Genomic DNA, 24,498 nt, shown 5'->3' with positions numbered 1-24,498 from the left:
TAAAGGAGCATATCATCCCTTTATCACAATTGTTAGGGCTGTATCATCTGGATTGTAACATTAAATAAAACCCAATACAATTCCAATGATTTGTTGTAATGGAAATAAAACAAATACTTTTATGCTTGTTTTGTTCTTTTTAACTAAAGCTGGTATTCACTGATCTTTCTGGATTGCTTTATGGTGCATTTATACAAGGTTTAAGTTAGACAAGATTGGCAGAAAACCCAGTTTGGCTCCTGCTGTTCCCAGGAAGACAAGATTTGAAGACTGTTTTGCTAAGTAGTTAAGGTAGTGCTTTTACTACAGCGACAGCTCTATTCAGATAGCTCTTTTGAAAATGGGCGTTTCATTTTGTTCTTCTTTTTCAAAGTGATAAGGGTGTAGAAGAAACATTGTGTATATATGTCACATTTTTTTTTCATCTGCTGTCAGTAGATGCAGGTTCATGGTTTCACATAGTTTTTTTGGTTTTTGCTGAAATGTTTTCATAATGGTAGGAATGTTCTCACTGCAGCGCATCACACATTTCTGCTCAGGATTTAGTGAAGCTTTTATTTGAAATTTAAAGGTGCTCCAATAACTATCATGTCTTCCTTGACCCTGTCAGCAGCCTTTGACCTCACCTGGTAATAATCGAACAACTACAGTATCAACCAGTCTGAGAGGGAAATGTATTATTGTGTCTTTTTGTATTGTATACTAGACCTTTGTTTACTGCCATTTTTAAAAACACTAGTGTTTTAAACAACTGATATAGTCACTGGCAGTGTTCTACTGAACTAAATACTGTTCCTAGGTTACATCTCTCCCCCTGTGGGTGCTGACGCTATCAAACTAAAATATAGACTTGACCGTGTAGTGAAAATTAGACTTGGCACATCCCTGGTATAATCATAACTTTTCTTTAACTCTTGAGAAGGGCTTAACCTGGCAGCTCTTTTATGAGCGTGCTGAACTAGCACACATGTTCCCTGAAACAGACCAGGAAAGCCTGAGAGTAATTTAAACTGTAACTTTGCAAAAAGTCTGCCTGAGCCCAGATGGTACTGTGGCTGAAATGAGTTCAGCACTTGCATCATATTCCAGGGATTTAATGAATGCACCTCATCTTTTATAGCCAGTTGATTTTTAGGGGTTTTAACTACAATAAAGGTTAAACCCACTTCATTGAAGTAAGTAGGATTTTAAGTGGCTGAGGTTCGCAAATGCTTGGGTGTGTTTGGTAAGTAAGGCTGAATTTAGATAGCAGGCAGAAATACTTTGCATGGTTTTTAAGGTGATTTAGGTAACCAGGGAAGCATGGCTTCCATTCTGTCTTTTCATTTGTAATGTACTTTTAGCAGTGGGAGGGTAACACATTCACGGCTTTACAAAAAGGCTCTTCAGTTGGCAGGGGTGTTCTAAGGTTCCCTTAGAAACGACAGGAGCCAGGTTGTCAAGAGCCTGCAAAGGTTTCTAACTACCAGCAGTTGCAGATTGTATTTCTGACATTCTTGTTTTGGACGTGGCTCTGTACCATTTTGGCAAACACTCCACAAGCTACTGCAACACACAACTTTAAGCAATTGACCATCCCACAACCTTTTTGAGTTGCTGAGGTTTAATTAGGAAATACTGCTCTTCAAAGACCAAGTGCTGTATTTTAAGGTTTATTGAAGTACTGTTAGAAGCATTCTAAATCTGTTATTTATGACATCTAAAGCTCTGAGGTAATTGTGCTAGCCTAGTACCTCCAACAATGCACATATTTTGTTCAATTGCACCCTAGTTTTTGTTATTGTTTTAACTGTAATTGAATTATCAGACACAATTGAACTTAGGAGTTCTAAAGCTCTATAGTCCTGTCACTTCTTTTCCCAGAATGCTTGCCTTTTTGGTAGTATGCCACTCTGGCTTTTAAAAGTCTTGCTCCTGCCAGGCGAGAGACTGGTATCCGTGGTTCATGGGAGAGCAGGTGCTCCTTAGAGAAGAGAGAAAAGCAGACCGGAGCCTTGGGTGTTTGCCATACCTGCTGGATTACAGCTAGCTAGGCCAGGATTGAGAGACATCAGATAAGTGCATGACTGCAGCTGTGCCAGGCCTTTCTTCCAGTGGGAATCCTCTCTTGATGGGATTAGTTTAAAGAGTGCAGTTAAAATGATTTCATAATACGTTACACCATTCTCCTTTATGCAAAATGGTGTAAGACAGATCTGAACAAATATATTTTACTTTTTTTAATGAATCATTGAAAATCATTTACTATCGTGGAATGCGCTAACTGAAATATACTGGTAAAGGATGGACCACATACAGTAATGTGTCTGGCACTACTGGGAAAAATGAAATTTGTCCTGGTTGCCTTACGGTAAACCAAAGTCATATTTGGAGTATGAAATATTCTATTTAAAGACACCGGCCATTGTATGATGTCATTGAGGATTTTGGCGCCTTTGAAAAATGAACCAATGGATAATGTCTGGCATCTGAAAAGTGCTATGTGACTTGGGAATAAAACTGGATGAATGAAGGATACATTTGTGTATTGTAAAGCTTTGTATAGAACCCCCCCCCCCCCCAACGTTTTAGCAAAACAGAGTCCCAGGGTCTGTCATTGCCCAGTTTAATAGCATTAAAGAATGCATTGAAAACATTTACTGCATGAACCACTGTAAAGTTTTTGATGCAGTGTAAGAAGTCTGCCTAGCCATCTATTGAATTAGCTTCTGCAGCAGAAGAAAAACAGTCCTCCTATTGTGGTCCTCCAGCAACCCCTGGGGGGTTCGGAGATGGAGAAATTGCTAGGCCTGTTTGTCCTCCCACTTTGTAACCTGTTATACGAGAAGTAAATTTAGAGTCTCAGTAAATAACAGTTGCCAGCCCCTTTAAGCATGTTTTCTAACAAGAAGTGGTGATTTAGTGAGGTGATAAGCTGTTACTAATGGTAGGGTATAATAATTTCCATTTAAGTAGTTTGGTGATCCTTTCCTCCCTCTTTAGACCTATCTGCTGCTGTTGGCACACTGCGAGTTCAGCTGCTAGGTTGGCAATGTTTTATTTAGCAATTTGGGTGATTTGGAAATGTCTTGATCACTGAAGTGATGTGTGTTTTACAAGAGTGGATATCGAGTTTTTATACTAAAATTTCAGTATACTCTTTAAGTGGAATTGTATTTACTCATTCTTAGTGTTGTGTAATGAGGGGGTAATTCTGTTCTTAAAGACTGTAAGTGAATATTACAAAATGGTCCTGGTTTCCCTGCAGTTCTTCGTCGTCTTTTTTTTTTTTTTTTTTTTGCTATTTAGAGCTTTCTACATACATATTAATTCACACATCTATACATTCAGGGTATACCATCTATTTCTCTAAAAGGCCAAATGTATGATGTGATGTAGCGGAATATTTTTTACTAATTCGGACACTACTTTTTAGGGCTGCAACTAAGTGTATATTTTGACCTTCGAAGGTTCGAACATTCTGTGGTACTAATTTGCATAATTTACTGGTGACGTCACCATAGCTACTTGTTTATATTTGATTGAAAATCCTATTATTTTACAGGTAATCCATATACATGGAATAAAACATTCAACTGTAGTTAAAAAATACGTTGTAAAGAACAGTGGGCATTTAACAAAAAAGTCTATAACAGCAGAGGGTTTTCCAGGCATTTTTCAATACAGCTTACGCTATACAACGGTTTGCTGTCGAGATGGTGAATGAAAAAATTAAAGTTCTGCCTCTGGATAACAGGAGCTGGAGGGTGGAGGGAGTGGATGGTTCTCAATTTCCGAAATTAAAATGATTAATGTTAGCTTATATTTTGTATGTTTCAAACGTATTCTACCATAGCACTTCTCTTACACTGTCTTGTGTTCAGTGCATATTTTACTGAAGCAATACTACCGCTGTAGGTACCCCTCTAGTGATTTGTCGGGTAACCTGCTCCATACACAGGAGTAGTACCATATAGAGTTGCTACCTATAACCATTTGGTAGTGGATTTTAATGCAACAACTTTTGTTTAAGTAATATGCATTATACAAATCAAAAGATAGAATGTTAATGACATTTAATGTGTGATTTATAGTATTCACACATTGCCAAACCAGTTTCTGATAGCAGAGAAAAAAACAAACAAAAAAAAAACCATACATAAGGAACCTTCGAACCCTTAATTACTAGTTTCTCCAAAATATAATAACAATTAAATACATTAAAGAAAATTAAGTCCAGACCTGTTGTTCTTCAATAAAATAATGAATTAATAAATGTTGCAGCTTCCGCATAGAAAATTAAAGTCATTATCTCGACACAAGTGGTTTTTAATATCAGGAAAGGAATCATGAGCCCACAATTTAGTAGTCATTCTCAGCATCCCGCTCTCATTCATCCAAAGGTCCCTCTCTTGTAGTTAAGATATTACACTGCATTAAGGTGAAATGTACGGACTGATCAGTCATGAATTATACAGGGGTTATTACTGTCTGATCAATAAACTAGAGTAAATAAGACAGGCATAGGCTGTCTGCAGCTTCTGGACACCTGCCTTACCAGCAAACAAAGCAGCTGCCTACTGTAGCTCTGTGTTGCTTTATTAAAACAGACGAGAGGGAGAAAGACTGCTGGCACCATCTGTAACTGTCTTTTGTATTTTCCTCTTCATCTTTACACATAGTCTGAACTTCACGTGCTCTGTGTTTAAATGAGCAGAGCTGCTCTCAATACTATGTGCAGTGTGTATAGCTAAGTACAGTATGGATGGATTGTTTTGTGCCATATGCAATTCTTTACATATTCTGTAATCTTCCCTGCATCCACCCTCCACCCCTCTCTACATATGGCTGTTTTAGGTTTAAATAAACTGTTTTAAAAGCTGTTTTTCCAAAAGCCAGGTTAGATAGGAGAGAAGGCTTCTTAAATTCTACTGATAAGTATGAGCAGTGTAATGTATTTGTAGTGTATGTCCATTTTTTTGCGCATACCTACTTGAGATAGCACAACATCAATTTACTAACACTGACGTAGAACACAAACCCCTTACTTGGCTTTGAGCTCTAATGTATGAATTGGCATCTTATCCAAAGTCAGTGAACGTTTTAGATGTTCCTCCTCCTGTATGCTTAAATTGTATATAGCCTGAAGAAAAGACATTAGACTTAATGATTATGGGCTTGGAGTACTGGAAAAACACAACATCATGGTCATTCTGCTTGTTTGCTTTCTTATGCTGTATACATGTCTGCTTTGGTTGCTGTTTTTAGGCAGACAGCCTCTTTTGTGAGCCCATCCTGCATGTCCGCTCCATGAGCCTGGGTGTTTTATCTTCATTTGTCAAGTGTTTTTTTATGTGCTTTTGCATGTATGCGCAAAGTAGAACCTGGCGTCCAAGACTAGAACAACACTTAGGATGACCGCTTCCATTTCACAGTGCTGTAATTACTCTGGGCCAGGGAAAGCTTGAGCAGCCACAGTTGTTTTGACATGGCTGTGGGTGAGCTGCTGCTGCTGCTTCTAGTTGGCAGAACACTTTGTTTCTCCCTTTTAGAACTCAAGTGCTGGTACTGTACATCACAACAAAGAGGCTCTGCCCTTAGTGGTGATAATATCTACACAAGCTTTTTTTTTTTTCTTTTTTCAAAATAAAAAGGGAAGAGTGATCTTTTGTAGCTGGCACATTACTAAGGATGTTGTGTCGATGAAAAGCATATGATTTGATCAAACAGTGTTGACAGTTTGTACCTAACGGAGAAGCAGGGTTGGTGGTGCTCGCAGGCAGGTGGGATTTTGATGTTGCAGTGAACCCTTGTGGTGGATAATAGAAGTGAAAGCTGTGTGATCTTACTGCTGCCTTCTGTCAAATGATAAAAAAAATACTACTTTGTTTTGTTATATCTCGTTTTTATATTTAAATGCAGCTGTTTCAGATAAAGCCTGCGATGTTGTGGTTGTTTCATTTGTATTTGAAGTAGGGATATTTGTTCTTATCTTAAAGTATATCTAATATATTTAAAATTCAAGATACAAAAACTATTACTTGACACAGACACACTGTCAAATGTTCATAATACTGAAATAATGTAGACAAGGCTGAACTACATACAGAAGTTTTTGCCACACCTATATTTCTCTTATGGAACTGGGAAAAGGAATAAGTATTTGATTCTTGGAGAAAAGCTTTTCAAAACATCTGCGATGAATTGCTTTTGATTTCCCATTTTTGCCAAGAGAAAAAGTACTTGCATTCCTGAAGACATTAAAAAAGAGTAGTAATGGAAAGTATTATGTGCCATGTTCAGTGATTTAAAGCAAATTTGGCTAAGCTGTTTATCAGACATTTTTGCCTTCCATAATTTGCTACTAAGTGCTGATGAGTATTTTGTTTGGCCCTTCACAGCCCTCCTGTCATCGTGGTGTGAAGAATTGGGGCGACTATTGCTTCTCCGTCACCAGAAGAACCGTCAGAGCGAACCTCCAGGGAAAATACCCATGCAGCCGCCCATGAACTCTATGAACTCCATGGGCTCCATGAAGCCCACACTCTCGCACGGGTCAGTGCCAAAATAACTCCTCTTAACTACTTGATGTTAAGATGCGCTATATATATATCTATATATATATATATATATATATATATATATATATATATATATATAATTTTTTATGTAATCAGTGAACAGTTTTCCTTACAATGGTACAATATTTTAAGTGTATACATACTCAGCACTAAACAATTATAGGTAATATATTCAATGTCCATTTTGGCTTTGCATAATTAGTGACACAGGTTTATGGTCGCCATCCAATGTGCTTTTCAAATCTGTTTGTTTATTTATTTATTTATATATATATATATTTTCCCCTGTCTGAATGTTATTATGTTCCAAGATAAATATACTTGCTTGGTTGAATGTTGTGGTGTTCATGTCTATTAATGCAGTGTATGTATTATATAATAATTACTAGTATCTGTATTACTCATAATTGCACTAAATAAATAAATAAATGCCTTAGCTGTGGTCACTTACTATTAAACATTGTACTGAATCTCACTTTTTTAAGATTTGCCTGTGACATATTTAATAGAGTGGTTTATTTTGACAGTGGGATTTACAAGAAACTTAGACACAGTGCTGTATTTATATTGATATTTTCTATTTAAATTGCTTTACTAACCCATGTATTTTAGTGCAGTCTTAAAATTGATGTTATTTAGAATATATATTTCAACAGTATTGCCAAACAAGCAGCTGCCAAAGAACCCTGTAAGATAAATTGCAGATTCACACTTTAGAGATATGTGTATGCATACTATATTATTAATTTGATGTAATACCCTAAGGGAGCTCAGTGTTCAGAAGACAATGCTTGTTTTTTTTAATGTAGCTTTTCTACTTTTTCTGATTTCTGCAGTGATGGGTCCTTTCCCTATGACTCAGTTCCCTGGCAACAAAATACTAATCAGCCCCCAGGTTCATTGTCTGTGGTTACAACGGTTTGGGGTGTAACCAACACTTCTCAAAGCCAGGTGAGTGTTTTTAAATATAAAATGGAAACTGTTAAGTACCGTATTAAGTACACTTGCAGGTCCAGTAGGGTCTGTTAATATTATAATATTAAATATATTTAACTGTCAATATTCACAATAAAATGTTCTGTCATTAGCTTAAAAATGATTAAGAGTATTTTACAATTTTTTCAATATTAATAATAGTAAAAAGAATGGCTTTAATTTTTTTTTATATTCACATTCTTCTTCCCATCATGCTCTGTTTCTGCTTTGTTCTTGTATTGTTTCTTCTTGAGTAACAGTTTACTCTTTTGGCTTCCAAACAGGTGCTGGGAAATCCAATGGCAAATGCTAACAACCCCATGAACCCTGGTGGTAATCCCATGGCGTCTGGGATGTCCACCAACAATCCTGGCATGAACTCACCTCAGTTCCCTGGTCAGCAGCAACAGTTCTCAGCCAAGACTGGCTCAAATCAACAATACATGCAGCAGGGCATGTATGGACGGCCTAGTTACCCAGGAGGGGGAGGCTTTGGAGGGAGGTAAGATATCTGAAAGAAGATGATTGTGTGTGCTGGAGAGGAACTTTAATTAGAACATAGGCTTCACAGAAAAAAAATATCATATTTAAATACAGTATGTAGTATTGCCAGTGAAGTTGGATGTAACCATCACAGTTACACAGCATGAAAGACCATATAGGTTTAGGACTCAGTGGAAACAATACAAACTATCTCTGGCTAATGTTGAGTTGTTGAGCCCAACTGTTGGTGCCTGTTGTAATGAGTTATTTCCCTGATATTTTTCAGTTATCCAGGTGGTCCAAATACTCCAGGCGGTATGGGTATTCCCCAGCACACACGGCCTTCAAATGATTTCACCCAGCCTGCCGCTGCTGCTGCCGCTGCAGCAGTTGCTGCTGCTGCTGCCACGGCAACCGCCACCGCCACCGCCACTGTGGCAGCACTCCAGGAAACCCAGAACAAGGACATGAACCAGTATGGATCGGTAAGAAAGCCTCTTGAGACACCCAGAAAACATTTAGGGTTTTGATTGTGGGTTTTAATAGCTTGTGTGTATTGTATGCCACGTGTATTAATAGTTTAGAAGTGTCACAGTAAAAAGAGAAGTCTCCATAATATTTAGTATAGCATGATATGGCTGGGACTATGGTTGGAGCGCTGGTCAGCTTCCTCACAGCTCGTGCCTGTTTGTGCCTGCTCCTGGGTCACAACTGTGAGCTCATTTAACAGTGTGGGGCCGCTTGCTCCAGATGTTCTTTCTGCCTTTAAGGCAACTACTCTCCTCCTTGTGAGTAGGCCTCTGCCATGTGCAATCCATACAATAACTGGAGCTCTTGCATCGCAACACTACTTAGTTTTGCGACATTAGGCCAGCCATTTTACAAAGTGTGGGTTGTATTTCCATGCACATGATTTTAGAAACCACTTCGTCATCAGAGGAATTGTTTACAATTGGAACAGTTCAGACTTGTTTGCTATGCATGTGATCTAAACTACAATATTCAGTAGTCGCTTTGACTTTGACTTGCTACAAGACTGCAGTTATAACATTATGCAAAATAGTGGTGGCTTAATATAATTTCCCATAATGTAAAAAATAATAATTGCACCTGACCCACAATCCTAGTTTGTGTGTTATAAAGATCTGCTAAGCTAAATGTAAATATTATTCTTAGACCATTCCCTATTGAGACAGATGTAATATTCACAGCCTGTAGAATTGAGACAATCTATTCCTCTCTCCTCAGGTGTGTTCTTCTTTCCAGATGGGGCCAACCCAGACCTATAACAACCAGTATATGAACCAGCCTGGTCCTCGTGGGCCCCCTTCCATGCCAGGCCAAATGAACCCTGCTAGTATGGGGGCGGGCATGACGGCTTCCAACATGAGCGGCCCACCCATGGGCATGAACCAGCCAAGGCCTCCAGGAATGAACCCCTTTGGAAACCACAGCCAGAGAATGCCTCAGCAGGGCTATCCAGGTCCAAGGCCCCAGTCAATGCCTATGCCAGGGATGAAGAGGCCTTACCCAGGAGAGGTGAAAACTAAATGGTTGTCATTGAAATGTAATTGATTGACAAGTTTAGCTTTATTTGTCATCGAATTTCACAATTATTAAAACCACAAATGTATATTTAGACTGCATGTTAGTATAGCGTTAATGCGATTGGTGTCTTTTAAATATGAAGTTTTACTTTCTTTGAATTAATTTGTTGTTTTTATAATATAGCCAAACTATGGAAGCCAGCAGTATGGACCAAACAGCCAGTTTCAAAACCAGCCTGGCCAATATCCAACTCCCAACCCTCCAAGACCCTTGCCGTCCCCCAACTACCCCGGCCAGAGGATGCCAGGCCAACAGAGTACAGGCCAGTACCCTCCAGCCAGTGTCAGCATGGGCCAGTATTACAAGGTACGTTTCTGTACTGCATTAATCGGAGATTACAGCGGAGATTACAGCTATAAAAGCAATTTCCATAATTAGATCTCTATTTAACCTGTTTTATCTCTTTCTCCTTTTAGCAAGAGCCATTTAACGGTCAGAGCAACAATTTTTCTGGGAGTGGCTACACATACAGTCAAGGAAGTCTAAATGGGGTATGTCTATAAACTGTTCTGTTTTAAGCAGGATAATTGCTGGAGTTTTGTTTAATTTCCTGAACCAAAATGTATCTGAAAATGCGAACAACATCTTTTTCAATAGTAAAATGTCAGGATTGTATGCAAAGCTACCTAAAAACAATAACATGTAAGATGTGGTGGTTTTTAATTATATTACTGATAGTTCCAGTCTGCACAGCACTGTATTTATTCTTGATTTATTTCACTTGTTTTTCTCCCTCATCTTTAGCCTCCAAGGCCTTCAGCAAACTACCCACACTCTCCTGTTCCCGGAAACCCCACACCACCTATGACACCGGGAAGCAATATTCCACCGTATCTGTCACCTAATCAGGATGTCAAACCACCATTCCCACCAGACATCAAACCAAATATCAATGCCCTCCCCCCACCTCTGAGTAAGTACTATGGCATTTACATTATGATGTCCCTTTTTTCACGAGTGATCATACCGTATTTAAGTATCTAATAAAATACAACATATAATAAAAGATAAATGAAGAGGAAATGGGGAAGACGTTTCTAATGAAGACCCTGCACCACATGATAACCGCTGATGCACCTCAATGTTTAATTAAAAATAAATAAATAAATAAATAAATAAATAAATAAATAAATTATCGCACCACAGATACAAAAGGGAAAGTTCACGCTTTCTCTCCCTCTTCGATCCCAGCCAACCCCAACGATGAGCTGCGGCTGACATTCCCTGTGAGGGATGGTGTTGTATTGGAGCCCTTCCGATTGGAACACAACCTGGCAGTCAGCAACCACGTCTTCCACCTGCGGCCATCTGTCCACCAGACACTCATGTGGAGGTAGGCTGTCGAATGAGTTTGTTTTACACGTTTACCAGTGTGTTTATATTAATTGACGTGCTTTATTTTCTTAATTATACATTTTAATTAGCACTATTATTCAATATTTTACTTAATTTATGTGTGTCAGCATTTTAAAAACGAAACGTTAGAAGGAGCAGTTGATTGATATGTGCAGAGAACCAAATAAGGTTTAGCAGTTAAACCCATGACAAATGTAGGCAACTTTTAGTGGTGCAATCAGCAACCTAATTTCTTATTCGATTTATCGTATAGGCATTTATCAACGATAATCGATGATTTAACATTTTATTTAACAAAAGGTCCAATGACTAAAAACACTGTTGTGCATAATATAGGCACAACTTACATTAAAATTAGAACACTTCCGATTATACAAAAAGTAATACAAGGGCTTTTTAACAACTGAAAATAATATGTATGCGTCCGCATCATATGTCCCTTTAACATTGTTATAATTAATACTATATTTCAACAGAAGTCATTTCTGTCTGAACTATGGTTGTTCATTACTGTTAACTTTTTATGTCCAAAGCAAAACATTTTAATTAATCGCACAAGTCCTGACTAATTTAACTACCATACTAAATTCAGCTTCTTTTTATATAATGCCACATAATCCAAACACAACATACTTTGAAACAAAAGAAGGTAATGGGTAGATTTAATATTGGCATTCTTTTGAAATGATTACACATAACATAAAAGGCTGTGTTCTTGTAACTTTTTAGTGCAAAAAAATGCATAGACTCACCAGTGAAGCAACTAATTTTACATGGGGTTCAACGCGAATGTAGAGGCCTAAAGTGCTTATACTAACAAAGCGCAGATGTTGTTTATGTACCGTAATAGCACTAAAAGAAGCGCACTCGAAGTTTTAATGAGAACCGGCAACAGGAGACTTCAAGCTGGGTTCTAATTTGATCCATCGATTCACCAATGTGTAATCGAACCTCGGGATATTTAAGGACAGATGATCATAATCGATGCATCAATTAATTGCTGCACCACTGCCAACTTTTAAAGGAAACAGTTGCAGGGGACCTGTGACTGGGTACTCCCCGCCCCTGGGCATGTTTTGTATTATTTTGTATTATTATTATTATTATTATTATTATTTAAAATGCAGGGATGATGAAAAGCTGTCTGCCATCACTGTTATTGTTTTGTATTTTAATACCTCGTGAGAATGCGTGACTGTCGGCTAGTAATTATTGAATTGGCTGACAGTCACGCATCTTTATAAACCCGTGCAAAATGTGACAGAGGGGTTAACAAGATAATTGATAGCTAGTTAATCCCTCGGTCATCACTATAAGAACCTGCAGCTTTGGCTGCAATGGGTTAAGTGTTCGGTGAGTGGAGAACGGGAGTAGAGAGAGAGGAGGTAAAGGGAATATTTATAAAGAAAACAATTGCTACTCGTGCTGGCTTTAAACTACCATGATACTTGTTTGTTCCGTGTTCTGTTTGTTTGTTTTGGCCCTCGTGCCTTTTGTTTTGTAAAGTCTTTATTTTGTTAAATCTTTTTGTTTAATGAAAGCTGAGCGCCATTGCGTCTCAGTTTTGCCCTGCAATTGCCTGTGTGTTGTGCATTCATTTCCTGGCCTGACATCACCAGCAAAGCCATCCTGTTCACAGGACCATTTTCAATATCCCACCCCACATTGCTTGAACAGTTGCCAGAAAACATTGCTGAAAGTTGGCAGGTATTCAATGGCCTTTAAACAAGGCAGAGGTCATTTTACAATCCTTGTGTGCTCAATGTTGTGCTAATACCATTATTATACAATGTTGGCTTTAACATATTGCTTGTGTTTTCAAGTATAAGCAGTGTGTCTGCTTTATATTTCAGGTCTGACTTGGAGCTCCAGTTCAAGTGTTACCACCATGAAGACAGGCAGATGAACACAAACTGGCCAGCATCGGTGCAGGTCAGCGTCAACGCTACGCCACTCACAATCGAGCGGGGTGACAACAAGACTTCCCACAAGCCTCTGCACCTAAAACATGTCTGTCAGCCAGGAAGAAACACAATTCAGATCACAGTCACAGCCTGCTGTTGTGTAAGTATAGCAAAATCATATTAACCAAATAATCTAAGCTTTGTTACTATATAGACATGAACAGTAATAACTGGCACGGTGTGTGCCAGAGAGTAGCCAAATTGTTATTGTTTGCATTGCAAAGTAAAGCAATCTCTGCATGATACAGTGCCATTTTAGGTGACTACATGTTTAGAGCTTTCAGTACTACATAACTATGTAAAAAAGACATACGTTTCTGTGTCTGGCATGGAAATAAGTCAAACTGTACGTGCGTCGGCATACCAAAGACTAGGAAAAAAGGAAGAGCAGTTTTAGGAAGAAAATTAGTTGGCTATTAAGAGTAAAAAAAGAATTGCCTTGCAAGCATGTTTTCTGCTTGATCATATGTAAAATGTGTGTCTGCTTGTCCCCTTCCTCTTGTAGTCGCACTTGTTCGTACTGCAGCTGGTACACAGGCCCTCTGTCCGATCGGTTCTTCAAGGCTTGCTGAAGAAGCGTCTTCTCCCGGCTGAGCACTGCATCACGAAAAGTAAGCTTGCAGTCGATTAATGAAAAGAAAAATGAAATACACCCATGGCATTTTGCAAATCAATGTATTTCATGTTTCTCCTTTCCTGTTACAGTTAAGAGGAACTTCAGCAGTGTAGCAGCTTCCTCGGGCAATGCCACATTAAACGGTGAGGACGGAGTGGAACAGACGGCTATCAAAGTATCCCTAAAATGTCCAATTACTTTCCGGCGGATTCAGCTTCCAGCAAGAGGCCATGACTGTAAACACGTACAGGTAATTGTACAAACGTTACTATTTTCTTGCTAGTTGTGTCGTTTTTTATTTTATTTCAAACTTGATGGTCAAGTCTGTAGTATGTTATTATGAACCAGTGTGTCACTCACGCTTGGATATGTTCATTAATAGGTAGTGTGCAAATTGTAGATTAAACTTTTTTTTTATTTGATATAGTTAGGTTTACTGAATGAATCTAATATAGTGACTATTTTTCATTTTACAGTGTTTTGATCTGGAATCATATTTGCAATTGAACTGTGAACGAGGAACGTGGCGGTGTCCTGTATGCAAGTAAGACCACCATACCAACAAAATCATTACCGTCCTCTTGACAGCTATGTCATAATAAGTGTAAAGGCTGTTTGGTGTCTATTGTTCTTCCCTTTGTTTTGATGAAACAAAAAACACATCGGCACTGGATTGAAACATAGTGTAGCATATACATTTTCATTATGCATATATTGCAAAATGATTATGATTGCAAAATGAATCCACTACTGTACCTAATTCCATGGGTTCAAAAATCAAGCTTTATGATAACATGCCATTTTGAAAGGTGCAAAGCAGTGGGTTGGCAAATGGCCAACCACTCGCTCCATCCTTGATACAGCCCTACCAAGGCCTGCAGAGGACACACGTCCGCGAGCCAGATTTGGCCCAGGAAGCCTCCTTGGCAGGGCTGTATCAAGGATGGAGCGAGAGCGGAACTAAATTGTAATATTGCCGCAAGGGGGCTGTCATGGGGGATTCCCCATATGATATTCATATATAGTAGCGCAGGGCAAACACAACGAACTGTATACTGTACACATAATGTTTCCTGTGTCGTCCGCTGATGTGAGTGGGTGTGTGAGTCTGTTTTGCCGGCTAATCTCTCTCACTACATGTCAGTTCTGCTTGTGTGTATGAATGCGAGTGGATATCGATGGGCCAATGGGTGATGAGTGGGCGGAGTCAGCGTCCATAAAAGGGCATGCTGCATGCCAATTGAGGGACTCGAGTAGTGCAGGGATTATGAAAGAGAGAGCGAGAATAAATAGTCCTTGAATAAAACAGCATGAAAACGATTTGATAAAAATAAAAAAAGCAGTTTTACTGCTTTCGCTGCACCCTGTTGTCTGTCTCTTCATTGACCGCCAGAACCCCTGCACATAGCCAACAGCTACAATATATTTCTTGCCACTAAGCAGAAAATTAAGTGTTTTGCAATACTGATTCCAAAGTGCTTGCTGATTGTGGGATAAACAATACATTTGTATATTAGGTTTTGCATACAATGGCATATTGTGTTACATTTAAGTCTCGCTATGGTACTGGAACCCTCATACACAGGAATGCACAAAAACATAAAAAAGTCAAATCAAAAGTAGCGCACATTTTTATTTTAAATGCTTCATTGCGTTACACTTATGCCTCGCTATGGTATGGAACCCTCATATACAGGAACGCAGAATATATATATATATATATTTTTTTTTTTTTTTAAGTAGCATACATTTGTATTTTAAATGCTTCATTGCGTTATTACAAATTCAATGAGAACAATTGCACTTTCCTTTTGCAATCAGCTTTAAAACATCAGATGTGAGTGTGACAGACTTGACAGCGATAAGAGGCAGTCCTCCAGAAATGTGCATGCCCCTCATTATTTTGTTGAAATGCCAAGTAGCACAACATGTCACTCAAAACCACTTGACAAATGTGTGGGGCATCGGCTGAACAGCTGACATTTTGAGTTACGTTTCACTTTCAACATATCAGAATGTTAAAGTAAACTAATTTGCCTCTTAATAGATGCAACACAGATGCTACATTATTTTTACTGATATGTATCTGGAGTTTACAAGGACACACTGTCACAATTTTCTTTATTCCTTTTTGATTTGTTTTCAACTGGCCAGTGATGAGCCGGTTGCCGGTGAAACAATTTAGTGGCCCGCTCTGCGGCTGCCCGCAGGTCATTTGGCCATAAAGAATTTGTTATTTTAATTTACTGAATGTGCTATCAATGTTTGGATACACTCAGTCATGGATTGTGTCTGTATGGACTAGTATCAATGCAGTTTATTGAGTTATTGGCAACTGTCATGTGCTGCTGGTGGTCTCGGTCATAGTACAATATGATATCCTGCTTGTGATGCTGTATTGAAGATTGGTATTTTTTCTCTTTCCCCAGTAAAACGGCACTACTTGAGGGCCTGGAGGTTGACCAATACATGTGGGGAATCCTAAATGCAATTCAGAAGTAAGTTTTGTGACTTTCTCTTACACTGCACCTTTGTGTTTACTGCTATTTCAGTTAACAGCGGATGAATATAAATTATATATTAAAAAATCCAGGTGCCTTAATTTTTAATTCAGATATAATGCATAGCATTCATATTTATCAATTAGCTGCTTAGTTAAACCGAATTAGCTCTTAAATGTGAACATAATCAATTACTTTTATAAGATATTACATAACACATTTTCTAGAAATACTCCCTAGTCCCCAGTAGTTAACGTGGAGTGTGTATCTTTATTTCTTTCTCAGTTCGGAATTTGAAGAGGTCACCATTGATCCTACTTGTAGTTGGAGGCCAGTACCAATTAAGTCAGACATCCACATCAAGGAGGACCCAGATGGACCATTATCAAAGCGGTTTAAAACTATGAGTCCCAGCCAGATGATCATGCCCAATGTGATGGAAATGATTGCAGCCCTGGGTCCAGGTCCCTCGCACTATCCATCACTACCGCCTCCACCAGGAGGAAATGGTGAATATGGTAGCCAAGGTAGTTATCGGTTTACACTAGAAAGGGGTTAGAAAAAATAGATAGGTTTTCAACAGGAACTTCTGTAACATTAACCTAAATTGTAAATTCATAAACACCCTACAATTACACAATCTTTAGCAATACTAGGAGGATAGCATGCATATTTGGAGCAATAAGTAGCTTACTAATGTGTCTTTCAAATATAAATTTACAAAGGGAAAGTCAGCTTTAGAATAGATTAGTGTTACATGCATTATAAAAAGTATTTGATTTATTTTTTCAGTAATGAAAATGTGCTCAAGCTTTCTGTGTCCTATGTTGTTTTAGCCAAAGCATCTTAATGATTGTTATGCATAGGATCTCTGCTTGTGTCCCTAATCTTTGTCTGTTTTCTATATTAGGCATCAGTTATCAAGGACACCACAGCTTTGACTTTCCCCATGGTAACCCCGGTGGTACGTCTATGAATGACTTCATGCACGGACCACAGCTGTCTCACCCACCTGACATGCCCAACAACCTCATGACTTCTGACAAGCCACTCAGCCACTCTATGCCTGAAACAGTAAGTGACATCACTCTTCAACTTGGAACTTGGCCTTCATGTGTGAGCTGCCATTGGAAGACATACTGGCCAGTGCTCTGAAGACTTAACTGCCTGTACAATTCATCAAGAAGCCTTTTCTTCATTAATAGATCTAGTATTGGAATTATAAGTATTTGTTGGTCTAAGGTGTTGCATTGCTACAGTACAGTATATCAGGATTTATAAAAGGTGCTATTGAAAGCACCGAATAGTCACCTAGTTGACAAGAAAACTGGTAGTTGACCTAATCAGACGGTTCAATTTCAAAGCCGCAGCAGCAACATGGTAATGTGTTTGTGTGTTTAAAGTGTAGTAGTGAGCTAGCTATGTTCAAGTTTTAATATTTGAGTTGTATTCAGCTGTTCAATTGAAATGGAAAGTAACTATAAAGCGTGCAGTTTCAGGTGGATGGAAGTGCCACTCCATTACATTAAATGACAGTTCAGAACATTAATATAGTTTAAAAAAATAAAAGGTATCACATCTCCTTCTCTTTGTCTTCTCTTTGTCTGTCATCTCTGGACTGATACAGCTACCATTTCATCTATCAAAGTTTATTGAGAAAACTTAATACACACTTGAGTTCCGTTAGTTTTTACTAATAGATTTAAAAATAGCATTTATGTACCCCAGTGTATTTTAACACGCTAGATGGAATCTATACTAAAGTTGGAGACTTATTTCAAAACGTGGTGAATGAATAGGTAACCCTGCTTACCCTACCTTTGTATTTATCACTGACAACCATTAACAGGCACATGCTTTACTGTAAAAGACTAACTTCCTCCTCCTGCACAAACATGGCTTCTTTGCATACTTCAACCCTGCACTTATACTTATACTTACACTTTTTTTGTTCTAATGTGGTAAACAGTATGCAGGGCGGAATATGTTTACACCAAGTTCTATTTGGTTTGCAAATCACAGATTCGGTAAACTGTTTGTGATTAAAATGGAAGTTCAAAGTTGATACTGTACATTTCCAAAATTGGTGAAACTAAGACCTACAGAAAAAAAGATAACTTTTTTTTTTTTTTTTTTTTTAAGTAAATAAATGAATACAAGCTTTTATTTTATTACCACAAAAGCCAAGTACAGCAGAGTTGAAGTAAAGCCCACATGCCTTTTTTTTGGGGGGGGGGGGGGGGGGGCACAAACCATTCTGTGATGGGTCTTTATCTTTCTTGTCTGGTGGCTTTGGTTTGGTGTTCTTGTTAACATCACGGTCTCATTTAAATTTTTCTTCCGACACCCCAAGCACTGTAACTTGTGGCCTCACTTTTCTCTCCTGCCTTTCCTCCTCCGCAGATCCCTCATCCTGGCAGCACTGATCAGTCCCATAGTTCCATGCAGCAAAGTTTGCATGCACCTCCTCACCCCAGCAGCCAGTCAGGGCAGCCATTACATCACAGTGGTCCTCCCCAGCAGTTACGGCAGCCGCTTCCACAGCCCGGTTCTAACAACCATCCACACAGCGACCTGACCTTTAACCCCTCAGCCTTAGAAGGTCAGGCTGGTGGGCAGGGACCGCCTGACATGCCGGAACCCTCACTGGATGTAAGTGTGTGTCATGCTATCAATATCCCTGCCCTAGATCTGTGAAACAGCTTTTAGAAAGCAGGAAAACATAACACAACATACATCATACCACAACATGTCATGCATTGCTGCTTTTATACAACAAACAAACAAATCTTTCCTGGCTGTCCTATACACTTTTCTGTTGCATGATACGTTAAAATCATATTTTCTAACTTGTTCAGGACATATGGAGGATGGAGTATTAACCTGAACTTCTTACTAACAACATTTTATTCTGTAGCAGTGTTTTTAGTGAAATCTTCCTCCACTACCCAATAGTGTCACATTATATGGTGAAGACACTAAATGTGCAAATTGAATTTGGTGATACTGTAATTGTTTATTGTGCATTTGAAACCTTGTTCAATTTAATATCAGTATACAACAGTCTGAATCTGAATCAAACTGGGTAACCCTAGAAACCCCAGTGTTCGTCATACTAGACTAGGTTTGCTGTGTCCCCTTTACCCATTTCCGTTTGTGTCACACAGCACATAAAATGTAATCAGCTGTACTAATGCTGTAATTTGTACAAAAAAATAATAAATTCAGTAGCCTACGTACTAGTGTTCTTCAATGGTCTGCATATCTATGTCGATGATAGAAAGATGTTTCAGACAGAGGTTGCTAATGGGTTCCTTAATTCTTTCTCTTCCTTTAGCTTCTCCCAGAGCTTGCGAACCCTGACGAGCTGCTATCATATCTGGACCCTCCTGACTTGCCAAGCAATAGTAACGAAGATCTTCTTTCTCTCTTTGAAAACAATTAAAGCTCTGCCCCCTCCTCCAAAAAACTAAACAAAAACATGAATCTTCTGGTTGTAGCCATACAACAAGTCAACCACAAATTTTTCACAGGAGCTAATTACTAAAATAAACAAACACAGATGCACTCCCCTGCTCTTCTTCCTCTCAGAACTGTCTTCTTAGCCAGATAAACTGACTGAAAGTAGCCGGAGACGCAAACAATACATCAGTCTGATTGGCTGCATTGTGTGTACTTCTTGAACATTTGAAACTGTGCAGCTATATTCAATCCTTTGTAAATCACATAGAAAGAGTGCTATAAGAATCATAGACAGATGTGTCGTAGCATTTTATTTTAGAGAAGATAATGGCATGGACTGCCCATTCTGGCCAGTGTCTGAAAGCCTGTCGACCAATGTTCTTCCAGTCCTAGAACCTGTGACTTCTCTAGTCAACTGCACCTTTGCCAACTGACATCCCAACGAATAACAGTGTACCACTGGCCCCAAGAGCAACATTCAAAGCACAAGAGGTTATGTGAAACTCCAAAAGACAGCAAAACCTTAAAGGGAAGTGCTCATGCAACGCAATCAACTTTGGAGGAGTCACCTATGGATGAACATATAGGCAATCCCAGAACATTTGTGGGGATTTGACATTACAAAGCAAAAGGCGCAGAAAAAAGAGAATTTTGCCAGCACAAACGCAAATGCAGCCATTATGGTTGAAAACTCATTGTGGTGTGTATAAGGCAAAAGTGAGACTATGGTCGACGACAGTGAGTGTTTATTCTGTCTTTTTTGTTTATTTGTTTGTTTGTTTTTGTTTTTCTGAACATGAAAACTCCTCTTCACTGCACAATAAACAGATCAGTACTGGTGAGCCACTAATCCCTCCTAGGAGGCAGCAAATTAACTTTCCCTCCCCCACTGTCTTCTGTAATTCACTGGACTGGGCATTCAGCAGATCCCAATGTTTTTTTTTTTTTGTTTGTTTTTTTTAAGCAAGACTGTTACATATTGGCCTAGTTCCTAAGTTTCCTACCAGGAGTTTTATATAAACAAAAATAATCCACTTATTAGATTATTATTACTATTACTGCCCTGAATAGACCTCAGTGCCAGAGTCACTGTATTGCACCCTTGCCTTGTGCTTCTCTTATGTGGTTGCTTATCCTGCATGAGCCTTGTGTCGCTCTTGTACCCATTTTGTGGCATTTGTCTCTCTTCTTGATGAATTATGTACAGTAAGTTGTCTAAAAAAGTGCATGTGTGCCAATTTTGCCCTTGTTCGGTGATATTCCCAGCTAAAACATTCATTCTTTCTTCAACACTAATTTTGCTTGGAATCTTGAAGTGCCAGAGAGATCGTTTTCTGTTTTTTTTTTCTTTGTTTTTTTTTGTCCATTTTTTAATGAATATATAATTTTTTTTATTATTATTTTTTTTTTTTTTGCAGTGATGCAAATGGTATACAATGAATTTACCATTGGGGGGATTGCTTTATATCACCAAAGTTATCTTTGTAAAAAAAAAAGTTATTTTATTCAAAAAAAAAAAGTTATATCTATTTCACCACTGCTGTAGATGCATCATAAATGTATGGTAGCCCCCAGTACTTTGCTGTAGATATTAAAACAAATGGCTAACTGCCTTTTTATTTCTGGAACTGTAAAGGTCATCTAGAGAAGTTCCCATCTTTTTTTTTTCTATTTCGAGTTTTAAAAGAAAACCGCTGTTCAGTATGCAAAATGATTATTTTAAAAATGCTATTGTAAATATCTTTGTGAATATTTTAGTATCGTCTTTGATAATGTTCAACATTTTCATGATTGGGTGTCCATTGTTGGTTTTCAGTACCTTCTCTGGTAAGCTTTTGTCCCTTGTTAAAGGAGGGTTGTTCTATAAAGCAGCGAGACATTGAAAGAATGTCTCCATAAGCTATTTTGTCCAGGTTTACTTTTCTCCTACCAAGATTTTAGAGTTAATTGAAATGAGAAGTATATAACAGATGTATTTGTCTCTTTAGAATTTGTATCACAGATATGGAACAAAGACAAATCTGCAAAGGGCTTGGCACAATTTTAAATCAGAACAGCCTTACCCTTTCAAGACCAATTGGCAACCTTTATATGACATAGGAAATGGTCAATTATACATTTGTAACCCTATTATAACCATGTTGTCTGGGCTGTAATAAGTCTGATCAATTGCTATTTTCTGTCAGTTTGTATGTATAGATGTTTGACTCTTCATTTGTCTTAAAGAAAGAGTTACATGGGCAGGATTTGAGCTGTGCTGTCATCTAAATCAACATATTACACAAAATATTAAAAGCTGAGTGCACCCTGGTTGATATGTCGGTAATATTTAAAAATGTATTTATTTAGTATGTTACAGCTTTACATTTATCAATACAATTTGTATTTTGTATTTTTGTTATCTCTAGTGAAAGATAAAGACCATTTAAATATTGTATCTCGTATGTTGGTATGTTTTTGATTTTTTTATATATTTTTTTTATAAATACATGATTTTAGTAACTAAAAAAGTAAAGCTAGTACTCCTTATTATTTGGTTGTACTTATTTATGGGTGTTGCAGAACCACTACCTAAGGATTCCACAGCCATATTTGCTGCTGGAGTGGATTGTTGCACCTATGAAGTGGAAGATAAAGATGTGTACTGGTGCTTGTTTTCTTACAACTTCCACTTTAATAGTGAGACATAGACGTATGCAACTTTAAGGCAAATGAAAGGTCTCTCGTTTAAAAAAAAAAAATGCACTGCCAGATTATTTTGCATTCTGGAAATGGGATATTAAAAACAATAACCTCAATGTTATACACGTTTGTGTACTGACATCTGTGAGCTGTGTTCATATAACAAGCTCCCTCCCCTTACTGTAGTTATACAATCTAAAGACTGTCTGAGAAGGCCCCCCCTCCCCCCCAAAAAAATGATAGTCCCCCTCCACCAATACATGGGACTGTAGGACACAAAATGGCTGCCGTGGGGGGACCCAAGGGATATCTGTACATATGTAAATGATGAATAGAGACATGTTAACAGAAATGTATTCATTTTCCTTGGGAATGTGCATTGTTTCTTTAGGATTAAACAAGCTTGCAACCCCTATCAGAAGTGACTCAGTGTGGAAAATGAATCTTGTTTGTTAGTGTCTGTGAAATCTCAGCATTTGTTTCGCTTGTAATATACTCTAATCCATTTTACGAGAGGGAAAACACCTTTGTTTTACCTACATGTAATATTTAGCCTAAGTGTATTAGTCTATCACCTGTGTATTTTTAAGGTGCTACAGAAAATAATGATGAAGAAAATAAAGGGAAAGGGAACAGGGGGGAGGGGGGATTCATAAAGATTGGAACCAAATTCATAGTTTGTACAATTTTTGATATCCTGATCAGAAGAAAAAAACAAAAAGGTACAATCTGAGGTGATAAATGCAAAAGTGGCCATTGTCTTTGTTTGTACACTGTATGTACAAAGCAATCATTTCATATTCTAAACTGGTCAGAAAAAAAAAAAACTAATTGTGATTTTTAGTCTTGCAAAGCTGTATGTAGTTAGATGATGTGACAACCTAATATTTATCTAATAAATATGTATTCAGATGAAACCTGTATTTCATGGTGTTCATGTGGTCTGTTTGTATTTAAAGACAAATCTTTAAATATGGTAGTTTATACTACTTTATTGTAAAAGTGGAGTCACTCACTATTCTTATGTCAAACTTTTTACAAAATAAATTCAGGAAAAAAAACAAGGCTTTGCCAAATATATATTTTCCAGGTTTTTAACATGAAAGGGACCACTCTGCTTATTCAGTACCAAACTCAGCACAGGAGGTCATGGGTTTCTGAGTTTCTTAGTGATTTAGTACTTGGGCTGAATTGGTAGGTGGCAATGTCAAGCAGCCATTACGAGCCCTGAAAACTCTTGGTTCATGAAGCAAGCCATTCATCTCAAAAGTTCAGAACTCCAGACCCAGCATCAGATTACAAACCTCTAATAAGGCAAGATTTCCCAGAACCAATATGGCAACACCGTGTTTTAGGATGTGGTGCCAGTGCTAAAACTGTGACAGCAACACAGCAGGTCATTTATTTATATATAAGAACATAAGAACATAAGATAGTTTACAAACGAGAGGAGGCCATTCAGCGCATCTTTCTCGTTTGGTTGTTAGTAGCTTATTGATCCCAGAATCTCATCAAGCAGCTTCTTGAAGGATCCCAGGGTGTCAGCTTCAACAACATTACTGGGGGGTTGGTTCCAGACCCTCACAATTCTCTGTGTAAAAAAGTGCCTCCTATTTTCTGTTCTGAATGCCCCTTTATCTAATCTCCATTTGTGACCCCTGGTCCTTGTTTCTTTTTTCAGGTCAAAAAAGTCCCCTGGGTCGACATTGTCTATACCTTTTAAGATTTTGAATGTTTGAATCAGATCGCCGCGTAGTCTTCTTTGTTCAAGACTGAATAGATTCGATTCTTTTAGCCTGTCTGCATACGGCATGCCTTTTAAACCCGGGATAATTCTGGTTGCTCTTCTTTGCAGTCTTTCTAGAGCAGCAATATCCTTTTTGTAACGAGGTGACCAGAACTGAACACAATATTCTAGTTGAGGTCTTACTAATGCATTGTAAAGTTTTAACATTACTTCCCTTGATTTAAATTCAACACTTCTCACAATATATCCGAGCATCCGAGTTCCCCACATTGTCTAGATGAAGACATTTCTGAGTCAACATAAACTCCTAGGTCTTTTTCATAGATTCCTTCTTCAATTTCAGTATCTCCCATATGATATTTGTAGCACATTTTTTTTGCCTGCATGCAATACTTTACACTTTTCTCTATTAAATGTAATTTGCATGTGTCTGCCCAGTTCTGAATGCTGTCTAGATCATTTTGAATGACCTTTGCTGCTGCAACAGTGTTTGCCACTCCTCCTATTTTTGTGTCATCTGCAAATTTAACAAGTTTGCTTACTA

General features: G+C 38.1%; 1 protein-coding gene across 12 annotated transcripts in view; it reads left to right on the top strand.

The window, feature by feature from the left end:
* The window catches only part of LOC117415618 (zinc finger MIZ domain-containing protein 1-like), a 154,540-nt gene extending 132,486 nt beyond the window's left edge, over positions 1–22,054 (top strand). For 8 of the 12 annotated variants that reach the window (XM_059026385.1, XM_059026384.1, XM_034922057.2 and 5 more), the window contains 18 exons: positions 6,381–6,534; positions 7,397–7,511; positions 7,820–8,037; positions 8,305–8,503; positions 9,267–9,557; positions 9,750–9,932; positions 10,043–10,117; positions 10,371–10,539; positions 10,773–10,959; positions 12,836–13,046; positions 13,452–13,557; positions 13,652–13,812; positions 14,039–14,106; positions 15,992–16,060; positions 16,349–16,590; positions 16,974–17,137; positions 18,467–18,715; positions 19,401–22,054. In XM_059026385.1, coding sequence (XP_058882368.1) covers positions 6,381–6,534; positions 7,397–7,511; positions 7,820–8,037; positions 8,305–8,503; positions 9,267–9,557; positions 9,750–9,932; positions 10,043–10,117; positions 10,371–10,539; positions 10,773–10,959; positions 12,836–13,046; positions 13,452–13,557; positions 13,652–13,812; positions 14,039–14,106; positions 15,992–16,060; positions 16,349–16,590; positions 16,974–17,137; positions 18,467–18,715; positions 19,401–19,508 — 2,969 coding nt within the window. In that variant the 3' untranslated portion in view covers positions 19,509–22,054. The remainder of the gene's footprint in view (positions 1–6,380; positions 6,535–7,396; positions 7,512–7,819; positions 8,038–8,304; positions 8,504–9,266; positions 9,558–9,749; positions 9,933–10,042; positions 10,118–10,370; positions 10,540–10,772; positions 10,960–12,835; positions 13,047–13,451; positions 13,558–13,651; positions 13,813–14,038; positions 14,107–15,991; positions 16,061–16,348; positions 16,591–16,973; positions 17,138–18,466; positions 18,716–19,400) is intronic. The other 4 variants (XM_034026191.3, XM_034026192.3, XM_059026386.1 and 1 more) reach the window with 3 other exon arrangements.
* The last annotated feature ends 2,444 nt before the right edge of the window (positions 22,055–24,498 follow it).

Source organism: Acipenser ruthenus, chromosome 7 (assembly GCF_902713425.1).
Source record: "Acipenser ruthenus chromosome 7, fAciRut3.2 maternal haplotype, whole genome shotgun sequence".
In the NCBI taxonomy this organism is placed as follows: domain Eukaryota; kingdom Metazoa; phylum Chordata; class Actinopteri; order Acipenseriformes; family Acipenseridae; genus Acipenser; species Acipenser ruthenus.
Note: the sequence above shows the minus strand (reverse complement) of the source record. Positions and strands in the feature narration are given on the sequence as shown.